The 12,916-nt window shown below is 41.2% G+C and overlaps 1 protein-coding gene across 1 annotated transcript in view; it reads left to right on the forward strand.

The window, feature by feature from the left end:
* Positions 1-12,916, forward strand: part of pappaa (pregnancy-associated plasma protein A, pappalysin 1a) — a 357,796-nt gene that overhangs the window by 23,373 nt on the left and 321,507 nt on the right. The window contains exon 2 of the mRNA XM_059994294.1: positions 10,801-11,857. Within this exon, the coding sequence (XP_059850277.1) occupies positions 10,801-11,857 (1,057 nt within the window). The remainder of the gene's footprint in view (positions 1-10,800; positions 11,858-12,916) is intronic.

Here is a 12,916-nt window from a genome sequence, read left to right on the forward strand (position 1 = left end):
AGGTCATTTGGCCCATCAAGTCTGTTCTTCCGTTTTCTCATGGCTGATTCATCTCCTTCTCAGCTCCAATCTCCTACTTTTTTCCTGTATCCCTTCATGCCCTGACTAATCAAGAGTCTATCAACCTCTGCTTTAAATATCCCACTGACTTGACTTCCACAGCCACCTGTGGCAACAAATTCCACAGAGTGACCACTACCTGGCTGAAGGAATTCCTTCTCATCTCCATTCTAAATGGGCGTCCCTCTACTCTGAGGATGTGATCCTCTGATCTTAGACTCTGCACCATAGGAGACATCCTCTCCACATTCACTCTATCGAGGACTTTCAACATACAATAGGTTTCGATGAGTTTTCAGTATTCAGTTCTGAATATTATTTATATATATATATAAATGTGGAATGGCAACGGCACTGTCTGAATCTGCAAGAACCTGCAGAGAGTGGTGGACACAGCTCAGTACATTAGAGAATCTGTCTCCCCCCCCCATAGACTCTATGTACACTTCTTGGTCCTTTGGCAAAGCAGGCAACATAATCAAATAGCCCACATACCCTGGACATTTTCTCTTCCTCCCTCTCCTATTGGGTAAAATATACAAAATTAAGAAAGCATATACTGCTCTAGGATAGCTACTATTTGTTATAAAACTATCGAACGGTTCCATAGTGTGATAGGATGGACTCTTGGCATCACATCTACCTCGTTATGACCTTTCGTCTCATTGTCTACCTGCGCTGCACCTCCTCTGTAACAGTAACACTTTATTCTGCCACTCTGCTATTGTTCTATTTTGAAGAACCTCAATGTACTGCACAATTTAACATATGATTGCAGATAAATGTTAATGTCAACCAAAAATTCTTCTGTCTGGAGTGAGAAGAATGAGAGTCACGATGAGTTGCGGTGTTCTGAATACTTTGCCATTATGAGGAGATGGCTTTTGTCAGCAGCGCGAAGCAAGACCAGGAAGATAAGAGTTACGGGAAGGGAATGTGCAAAAAATATACGCAGCATTCAAAATTAGTGAGGTTGCCCTGGCAGGGATTTTAGACCCAGTGGACCAAACCGGTCTCCTTCCACTTCAGAAGGAAATATGGAAATGGTGAAAAGATTAAAAGAGTAGAGGGCATCCTTGATAGTCCTTTTGTTCTCAGGCTATCAGGAAAGAACTCAGTTAAGAGTAAAATGAGCAATTGAAATTCCCCATCACCATGAATCCCAAAATTTGCCCTCCCTCTATTGGGCTTAGTGCAAAAGTAACCAAAAAATAAAAAGCTTGAACCAAATTTGTACATGAAGTTAATCTGTATTGCACATTCCATGTGTATCTGTTGCAATGGAGCGTAGGGAGTGGACACAAGTGCAGGACACAGGCACAGAGATGGACTTGGAGTTGACTTGGACTTGACCTGGACACGGACTTGACTTGGACTTGGAGCCTGGACTCGGAGTTGACTGGGACACGGAGCTGGACTTGGACACCAAGCGCCAAAACCAAACAACGACAGACAATTCATATCGCAGCCTGGAGCAGCAGGAAACGGCCTGCAATACACAGCCGGACACAAGACGACAAAAACAAACGACGACAGTCCAGTCGTATCTCGTCTCCGGTAACACATGAAGCGGCAAACGGCCGGCAAAACTCAGCTGGACTGCAGGCTCTCAACTCGACCCAGGAATTGTGAATGGCAGGCTCTCGACTCGACCCAGGAGTTGTGAATGGCAGGCTCACGACTTGACCCAGGAACTGCAGACGGCAGGCTCTCGACTTGACCCAGGAACTGCAGACGGCAGGCTCTTGACTCGACCCAGGAGTTGTGAATGGCAGGCTCTCGACTCAACCCAGGAGTTGTGAATGGCAGGCTCACGACTTGACCCAGGAGTTGTGAATGGTAGGCTCACGACTTGACCCAGGAGTTGTGAATGGCAGGCTCTCGACTCGACCCAGGAGTTGTGAATGGCAGGCTCTTGACTCGACCCAGGAGTTGTGAATGGCAGGCTCACGACTTGTGAATGGCAGGCTCTTGACTCGACCCAAGAGTTGTGAATGGCAGGCTCATGACTTGACCCAGGAGTTGTGAATGGCAGGCTCTCGACTCGACCCAGGAGTTGTGAATGGTAGGCTCACGACTTGACCCAGGAACTGCGGACGGCAGGCTCTCGACTCAACCCAGGAGTTGTGAATGGCAGGCTCATGACTGGACCCAGGAGTTGTGAATGGTAGGCTCACGACTTGACCCAGGAGTTGTGAATGGCAGGCTCACGACTTGACCCAGGAACTGCAGACGGCAGGCTCTTGACTCGACCCAGGAGTTGTGAATGGCAGGCTCTCGACTTGACCCAGGAACTGCGAACGGCAGGCTCTCGACTTGACCCAGGAGTTGTGAATGGCAGGCTCTCGACTCAACCCAGGAGTTGTGAATGGCAGGCTCATGATTTGACCCAGGAGTTGTGAATGGTAGGCTCACGACTTGACCCAGGAGTTGTGAATGGCAGGCTCTCGACTTGACCCAGGAACTGCGGACGGCGGACTCTTGACTCGATTCATTTTCGGCGGCTCAGAACGAGCATAACTGCACTGCTGAGGTGATGAACCAGCAGCAAGTAGATGTAAGCCAGAGTTTTTATGCTGCCGGTTCGAATGAGGATCAGATGTCCTAATCAAGGAGCCCGGTGGAACACGGGGAAAAGTAAATGAACTGAAATGAGTAGCTAACGGACCAGACCGTGACAGTATCTGTAATGCATGTCTTCCATACACCATTGAAACTGATCAAATATTGAAAGACCACAATAGAGTGGACATGGTAAAGATTCTGAGGCTATGTACTCTAGTCCTAGACTCTCCTGTTAGTGGAAGAGTTGAAGACCAAAGGGCACAGCCTCAGAAAAGAACAGAGGTAAGGAGGAATTTCTTTTTCTAGAGGGTGTAGAACCTGTGGAATTCATTGCCACAAATGGCTGTGGAGGCCAAGTCATTTAGTATATTTAAAGCAGAGGCACATGGCCTCTTGATTTGTAAGGACATTAAAGGTTACAGGGAGAAGGTATGACAGTGAGTTGAGAGGGAAAATAAATCAACCATGATTGAATGGCAGAGCAGACTCGATGACCCAAAGGGCCCAATTCTGTCTTTCCACATCATATGGGTTTCAAGTTGGTCTCACCCCGCCGCTGTGCAGCTCTGCCCAAATACCTCAACGTAGCTGGCTGCTGACTGTCAGCACAGCAGACTACAAAATGATCTTGAAGGATGAACTCAAGTAGCTCCCGACATAAAGCCTGCTCTGAGGAGTGCAGTAAATGCTGTCCAGCAAAGAGGAAGCATCAAGTGGTAGATACAAGATGATGAATAGTCTCTCCTAAGACAGACGTTCTGATAGCCAAGCCCCATTTAAACACAGTAACCTTAGGTGTGATAGAAGAAATGTGAGCTTCTAAGACAGAAACACTGGATACTCCCTGCTTGCTAGTACCATGGACCATCAGCTGAGGACTCCAACCATAGTTTCATGTACCAACATGGTCCTTTGGTATTTAGAGCTGAAGCACTTAGGGAGCTTGTGCAATGAGAGTTATATAGTCCAAGAAAATCTTTTAAGTATCCACTTGGATACTGGAGTTAGGCCCTGCTTTGTAGTTCAAATTCTCTATTCAAAGGGCTGTGGCAGTTCACTTGTTCAAGGTTGAGATGAATATTTGTGTGAATATCAGTAGAATCCAATGTATGAGGATTAGGAACAAAAAGATGAGATTCTGGATTTGACAGGGTTTTGTTGATTCACCAAAAAGTACCTCAACATGCCTCCTCATGTTCCAATATTGCACGTTCTTACATTCATATGTGTCACCAGTCATAGTGAGAGTTAGGTTGCTATTGTGAAAATGGGAAAGGATTTGTTATATTTAATAATACATAATCCCTGAATACCAATCCGGTCAGTCTGGATTTATTGTCTCTAACTGAATCGGGACTGCCAAAATTAGAACAAGGGATACTTGAAATGTTTTGGCCATAACTTCGATTTCGACTCCCATCCTTACTTCCCTTACAGTGACTGGGTGACTTTTTCACTTTGAGTATTGTTGAATTTTAAAGATGTCATTAAGTTGGAAAAAGTACAATTTATGAAAATGTTGCCAGAACCTGAGGGCCTGAGTTATGGGGACATGTTGGTAAGTTCTTCCTTGGTAGAGACTGATTTAGCAATATATAAAATTGTGAGGGGCATAGAAAGGGTGGAGGCACATAGTTTTTTGCATAGGGAAAGGGGAAAAAAAACTTGGTTTAGTTTAAGGTACGAGGGGAAAGTTTTAAGAGACCTGTGTGGCAATAGGTTTATGAAAAGGGTAGTCATACATGGTACAGGATGCCAAAAAAAGTAGTTAAGACAGGTACAATGATGTCATTTAAAAGGTATTTAAATAAGTAGATGGATAGGAAAGGCTTGGAGGGATATAGGCTAAATGGAGACAAAAGGAGCTAATTTAAGTGGGCAGCACAGTCTGTTTTCATTCTGTATTGCTCTGACTTCTTTAGATCCTCTCCAAAATTACTACTGATATCAACCTTTCTTTGTTATTGCCAGCCACTTTCCTTCAATTGAAACGAATGGAAATTATTCCCTCATTTGCTCACCTACTCAGACCTGTATAAGAAGATTTGATTTCTGTCCTGCCTTTGACTGTTATCTTTATATGCACAGAATCATAGAGTCATGCAGTACAGCCCTTTGCCCAACCCCACCATACCCACCAATATTCTCATCTATGGTTCAGCCTTTTTCCCATTTTTGGTCAATATCCTTCCATCTAAACCCTTCCTATTCATGTACAGTACCTATTAAAGTATCTTTTAAGTGTTGTTAAGGTACCTACCTGCTTCAAACATTTTTTTCTGGGAGTTCACTCCATGTACAGACCACTCAAAAGGTGAAAATTATGTCCCTCGGGTTCTTATTAAACGTTTCCCCTCTCATCTTAAAGCAATGACCTCTCGTTCTTGACTCCCCAACCCTGGGACAGAGTCTCTGTGAATTCACCATTTTACCATCAGGATTATCTCATACTATAATGAGAACGTAGCTCCAATTAAAAAAAGATCCAACCTGCTCAACCCCTCTCCCAACACCTGCCAATATCCTCGTAAACTTCTGCATCTTTTCAAGTTAATAGCATCTTTCCTGTAAGCAGGATGGCCAAAACTGAACACAATATTCCAAATCCAGTTTCATCAGCATCTTTTACAACTGCAACATAAGAATGCAGCTTCTATACTCAGTGGCCTGACTGATGAAGTGTGCCAAACACGTTCTTCACCAACATTGTTTTCAGGAAACTATTTACATACTTATACTTTCTTTACTATATATTCAGTATTCAGTTTAGTTTCCCACACTATACTCTAGAGTGCTTGAGTACTGAATGGCCAACCTTACATCCTTGTGGGAATGTTTCTTAACCATGCCGGCCTTATATCCTCAATTATCATTCTACCATTATTAACATTTTTTGATTTTAACCCATTTGATAATGGAGTCTCTTCAGCTCCAAAAAATGCTCTTCTTAAGTTAAACATTTCCTTCACCTTTCTCATAACCCAGCCTAATGCTATATGACGGGGTGGAGATATTGTGCGTCTCTACCACAGGAGGCTTAAGGCTCTCCTACCTTCTGCTAGCCTGCAGGTCACCCTTGGGCAAGGTCTAACATCTACTTAGCCTCCACCGATCAGGGTGACACAAAGCTTTGGGAGCAGGTGGTGGATGGTCATATGAGCAGCTGGTGCATATTACAAGTCCTGATTATGCGACCACTGACACCAGATGGACAATCTTTGAAGTGTATTGATAACAGCTCGGGTCATCCATCTTGAAAAGCCACTGCCCAGAAGAAGGCAATGGCAAACCACTTCTGTTGAAAAATTTGTTAAAAACAATCATGGTCATGAAAAGACCATGATCGCCCATATCATAAGAAATGGCACATAATGAACTAATGAACATTATGATTGTTTTTCTCTAAGTGCTCTCGAATTGCAATATACTGCATTTGCTTGCTGTCATTCTGTAAAATCAGGTATAATACTACAACCTGCTTCATGAGCCTTTTGAATACATTGCATGTCATGTAAGCTCTATATGATGATACCGAGAGCCTGGTGCACTTTCAAGAATTTCCCTACACTTATCTTTGTCCCAGTTAATTGTTTGTGTGCAAGAACATCAAGATTTCCCCCAAAACTATCATTCTTTGTGGGAGACATTGAAATATAAAATCAGCTTAGGAAATATGGGAGCTAGGCACAAGTCATAAAAGGGTGCCACAGTAGTGTAATGGTTAGCGCAACACTGTTACAGCTTGGGTGTCAGAGTTCTGAGTTCAATCCCAGCATCCTCTGTAAGAAGTCTCTGTACGTCCTTCCCATGGAATGCATTGGGTTTCTCTGGGTCCTCTGGTTTCTTCTCACAATTCAAAGACCTACCGGGCAGGTCTACTGGCAATTGTAAATTGTCCCGTGATCATGTTAGTGTTAAATTGAAGCTGTTGGCTGTTGCTGGGTGGTGCAGCTTGAAGGGGGTCTATTCCACATTGTATCTATAAATAAAAAAATAAATAAACCAAATAAAAACAGCTCCCACAAGATCCTGACCAAGATTTGGGTCATACCTTCCAAATATCTGGACCTGTCTCTCGGTTTTTTTTTGCACTACCTTACTTTCCCTTTTCTATTTTTTATTTATGATTTATAATTTAAATTTTTATTATATTTACTATCGATTTGTACTCCAGGGAGCGCGAAGCACAGAATCAAATATCGCTGTGATGATTGTACACTCTGGTATCAATTGTTTGGTGGCAAAAAAGTAATAAACTAAATAAACGTCAGATACTGCTGATCTCTTGGGATTTTCAAGCACAACAGTCTCTAGAGTTTACGAAGAATGGTGGGAAAAACAAAAAAATATGCAGTGAGCAGCATTTAATGTGAGAGCAACACGTATAAACAGCTGGAGGAACTCAGCAGGTCAGGCAGCATCCGTGGAAACGAGCAGTCAATGTTTCGGGCCGACCTGCTGATATCCTCCAGCTTTTTCTACGTGTTGCTTTGACCCCAGCGTCTGCAGTGTACTTTGTATTTAATGAGGAAAACGGCCAAACTGGCTCAAGCCCAGAAGACGGACACTGTAACTGAAGTAAGCACGTGTTAAAACAGTGGTGTGCAGAAGAGCATTTCTGAATGCACAACACATCGAACCTTGAGGTGGATGGGCTACAGCAACAGAAGACCACAGACATGCACTCAGTAGTAACTTTAACAGGTACAGAAGGTACTAAAGTGGCCACAAGTGTACATTTAGCAGCAGGGAAAATCTCACTTCTAGTACAAGGTCAGCATTCCCTTGATTCTGATGTCAGCAGCTGCCCTCCTTAGACAAGTTGATCTTCTTTTTGCATGAATTGTACTCACTCAGTTGTGATATTTCTCAACTGTGTCAATATAATTCATGAGGAAATTTACTTCATGAGATCATGTCACCTTTCTGAATGTGCAACCTTCAGCTAACATTACACTGGCAGCAATTTTTTTCAAAAGCGTTGCTTCCTCAAAAATTGCTTGTGGTTCTGAAAGACAGTGTGAAGCTGAACACACGCATAATTTCAGACTACTTATATCAACCTGGAATCTGTAGAAGCAAGAAATTATCTCATAATGAACATAATGCATTTAATTGCATAATGGTGCTGATGCTTTGCAATAGTTCAACCAAGCGAACAATGCTTTGTTGATGAATTTCATTTGTACTCAATATCTGAGGCTTCTTGCTTAAGCGTCCAACAATAATCGGCAAACATTGATAAATTCCAGATGCCGTGAAACTGCTTCTCCATGTCTGCAACGTCCTGGTGAAACTTTTCACCATGCTCATCACTGACAGGGCCAAGATTTGCAGAGAAGTCCAAACGGCAATGCAGAAAAGAATCTTTAGTGACATGCTGCACTTCTTGGTTCTGTATGCTTGAAGCATGTTGTCAACCAGTTGCATGTAGCTTGGTGCTCTATAGTTGCCAAGAAAATTTTCAACAACATCCTTGAACCCCTTCCATGCAATTTTCTCTGGTCCCACTAGAAGTTCTTTGAATTGCTCATCATTGATGACCTGTTTGATTTGTTGTCCAACAATAATCTCTTCCTTAATCTTAGCTTCAGTTATTCTGGGAAACATCTGTCTCAAATATTGAACTCAATCATGGAAATTTTTGTGCCTGGTGACATGAGATTCCATCCTTGCAGTCTTGTACCCAGTTATTCTGCTTTTGCCTTTAACAAACCCAAGTGTCTGACCAGGTCAGTTAACTCAGATTGAGTTATCAGATGAGGCTCACTCGATATAAAGGGTTCAAAATCTGTATCAATGTCAGTGTTCTTTTCCATTCCTGGCTTGTGCTGTCACATAATCGTTCTGCTCTCACCATTTCATCGGCACAACGAATGTCATTGATTTCCGAGTACCTCTGAGCCAAGCCCTATGATCAACAGCGCATATTGTGTAATAAATGTGATAAGCCTAGGATTTGTCTTGGTCGCCAATTTTACACCCGAAGTAGAGTATATAGATTTTCTAAATAAGGGTAGTCATGCTCTGCCTTTGAGATCTAAGCATATACTTGCCACAAATATAACTGAAAGTTTTGCGACTGTTGCAACATTGGTGAGACACTTTGCTATCACAAATACTTCTGAAAATACAATTGCATTTTTATAATGAGTATACCCAATATGCTATGCGTGTAAAGCATGTGCATCAATGTGATTGTAAACCGATATACGGGTAAACGTAATGCATAGAACTGCATGTGCACGATGCTTTTACAGCCTTCCTAAATCATCCGTTCTGTCATGCAATATCTACCCTGCCTCAGCATACCCAGGCACGCCTGGACAAGATGGAAAACTTTTCAGCTTACATTGTGGGCAACACTTTAATTGACCTAAATAATGAATTGAACTTACAATTTAGGTGATTTCAAAAAAAAATTGTGTTTGATGGAAATTTCACGGTGATTTTCATGATCAGTAGCCCAATATCCATAAGATATACACAACAGTATTCAGGAAAAAAACCATTGTTGTCCAGTGTTATTAAAGTTTGGGAACATTTGTAAAGAGCCATCCAATAGGTGTTAAGTATGAAATACTTATGGTAGTCTATGAGCAAAAAAGAACAATTTCTTTTTTTAGATTTTTCCTCAAATTCCACCCCAATTTTTCACATTTCTCATACATATCCGGATAATTTTATTAACAATATTGAGTGCGTCTGCCTCCACCACATATTGAGAGAGTGAATTTCAGATCCCTTTTTCTCTTTGGATTAAAACAGTTCCTCAACTTCCCAGTAATCCTTTGATCAATTAATTTAAAACCAAGTTGCCTAGCTGTTGACCCCTCTGCTAAGGGAAATGGGTCTCTCCAGTTCACTGTGCCTGGGCCTCTCATAATATCATAAACCTCAAGTACATTATTTGGGCTAAAAATAATAACGACAAACACCAGAGTCATTACAGAAAAACATCACAGCAGAAAATCTTTTTGTGTCATGTTGAATTTCACAGACCTATGAATAAGGAGCGGCAAATGCTTATGAGCTACATTGATAAGGAAGCAAAACAAGTCAGGAGTAAGAGACACCAAAGCCAATTACGTGTGTGGAGAATTTAAAACAATTCTCTTTTGTTGACTTTCTTCTAAAAAATTACCTCAGAAAAATTTGTTAATGAAGCAAATGAGTTGATAGAAGCTTGCGTTCTTTCACTCTGGTTTTATGCATGCATTTTATACACAGTATACAGTTTTGTCTTTACATGGATATTTATAAGTTGCCATTTATTTGGTCAAATTTTCTCAGTAAAGAAAATTAACAGCACAGTATGAAGTGTTATTTTTTAATCTGCACCGTATGAAATTTTGCTTCGCGGGGCATTTTAACACAATTATGCATAAATGGATCAAAGGCTTTAATAAGAGTGTGCGAGGACTATATTTGAAATGACCCAGACAAACATTACTGCATTTGCAGTCAATGTTCTGTGTTTTCTCTTCAACCAGTGTACTTGAGTTTTTTTGATTGTATGAAAAGTTTCCTTCAAATGTACAAACATATTACCTTCCTGAACTTGACATTTGCTTTCCAAAGGAAACAGGAAAAAGGGATTTTAGAGCCCCTAGGTAAATAACATTTTGCAAAATGTACCATTTTGATTTTCTCTTTCCCATCAGTAAGGTAAATTTTGAGAAAATATGGCAAAATGTTCATGTAACCTTTAGTATATTGACATTAGACCATGCTACTAATGACTGATTGTTAGCAGATGGCCTTGTGGATATTTAACAAAATGTGACTTCTTTTTAATTTTAAAAATATTTTTAAAATTAATTTTAATTTACAAAGCCCCTACTGAAATTCCCTCCTTTCTTAAAACTGCCCAAACACTCTGCATAGCAGTGACTCAAATATTGTCAACGTCTGTCACCTTAAAGACCAACAATGCATAACAGATTTGTTTACAATTGGATCCATTTCTGAAGACAAATTCACAAAAATCATTGAATGTCTCTCTTGCATGCTATGCCATAAAAGCCTGGAGCAACAGTTTGTATAAATGCTGAATTTCAGGTTCATTAAATAGTTGTGCACCACAATATTACGATTATAATTGTTTTATAATAAAATGTATTGAAAACCTTTCCTTCAAAACATCTCACAGACATTTATGTTTCTTGAATGTAGGGCTTTACGACAAATGTTCTGCGATATCCCGGGACAGAGGGTGGATTCTCGGCATCCAGTCCATGAGTGATTTGGGTAACAGAGACCCACGATTCTTCTTCACTCTAAAAACAGACAGAGCTCGCAAAACAACCACCATTGTAGCCCAGCAGAAATACCCCGCCAATCAATGGGTACACTTGGCAGTAAGCTACGATGGACGTAAAATGAAGATCTTCGTTAATGGAGCGCAGGTGGCTGTAAGCAACGGACAAGTTGGTGACATCTTCAGTCCCCTCAGCAGAAAGTGCAAAGCTCTTACACTCGGTGGAAATTTTCAAAATCAGAATTATCGTGGCTACATAGCTGATTTTACTTTGTGGAGTGAAGGCAGAACTCAGCGGAAAATAATCCAAGATATGAAGCACCACACTCAAATTAATAACGAGCTTGTCCTTCATGACAACTTTGAGGATGTGGAGAGGCATTGGCTACCTGTGAAGGACAGCAAATACCCAGAGACAGAACCACAGCGACACATTGACTGGATATCGAGTACTAATCTGGAGCCTCCACCCTGTGGCCAAACTGTCTGTGACAACATTGAAGTCATAACAAACTACAACAACCTCTTCACTTTACGCAAGCTAAAGGCAGTCCGCTACAGGGTCATCAATATATACGATGACAGTCATCAAAAACCTACTGTTACCAAAGAGCAAATAGAACTTCAGCATCAACACTTAAACGATGCCTTTGAACGGTACAACATCACCTGGGATCTTACAGTTTTGGATGTCAAGAATTCCTCTCTGAGGAACCGTCTCATTCTGGCCAACTGCGACACAAGTAAAATAGGGAATGGGGATTGCGACTTGGAATGCAATCACACAATGACAGGCAGTGATGGGGGAGACTGCAGATCAATGAAGCGCACACCTTTGCTAAAGATGAAAGGAGATGGAGTGTGTGATATGGACTGTAATGATGAAACGTTCAACTTTGATGATGGCGATTGCTGCAATCCAGAGACGACTGATGTAACAAAGACATGTTTTGACCCCAAATCACCCTACAGGTAGTATTAACAATCGTATTAAATCATTATTGAATCATTAGCATGAAATATTTATAACAGGTTTCAGTTCAAATAAAGACCCCTGGAAGTAAACATTTAAACATAATATAATTCAGAGGTTGGAGTGGTACAGCACTCAGTGCTGTCCTTCTGCTTTCCAAGTTCTGCCCATGATGACGTGGGTTTTCTTCACAGTGCACTAGCTACCTCCCATGTCCCAGAGATATGCTAGTAGGTAAGTGGCCAACAATGAAAAGGGTGAGTCAAATGTCAAATGAGAGGGAATAAGTTGAAGCAATTTCCAGCATCTGCAGATTATTTCTTGTTTGTGATGGGAATAAGTTGAACATTTTCAGGGAGCTAAAACCTGAATTGGGACTGGGATAGTTCTGCTCAGAACCAACACTAGCTTGATGGACCGAATGGTCTTTTACTTTTTATAAGTAAGGAACACTTCAATTCAAGCACCATCTACTTGTTTGGTAATTTTCTTTTGTCAAGTTACAGGTGGCTAATCACATGAATTCTTTGGTGGGAGTGAGACCAGTTCAATTAATATAGTGTATAATAAGGCTAATTAATCGACCAATCAGCAGGTCATTGAGGGGTGGGAGGAAAGCCATATGATCACAGGAAGAACGTGCAAACCCTATGTCAACAGCACCGGAGGTCAGAATTGTAACGGATCACTGTACTTGTAAAGAAGCAGCTCCTTACCAGTTAATGGTCTCTATCACCTTTAAACTCAACTTGTACAAAATTAAATTCCATAAATTCCAACACCAATCTGGCATCCTCTTGTTTGCCCCTTTCCTTTCCCAATTCCTAAAGCACGGATTCTTTCATCCAATTTTGACACTTAAATTACGATTCTAAAATATGAGGATCCAGTTCCATTTTCATTTTAGTTTCTTTCACGTATCTACTGATCCATGATGGGGTTAAAATTTGTGTTATAAACTTGGATGCCTCTGGAAGTCTAATGAAAGTCTGTCAATTTGGTTACCAATATAAGTTATCACCAAAGGTTTTTAATTTTTCAGAGTTAAGCATCTGAGT

The sequence above is a fragment of the Hypanus sabinus genome, chromosome 18 (genome assembly GCF_030144855.1).
Source record: "Hypanus sabinus isolate sHypSab1 chromosome 18, sHypSab1.hap1, whole genome shotgun sequence".
NCBI lineage: Eukaryota > Metazoa > Chordata > Chondrichthyes > Myliobatiformes > Dasyatidae > Hypanus > Hypanus sabinus.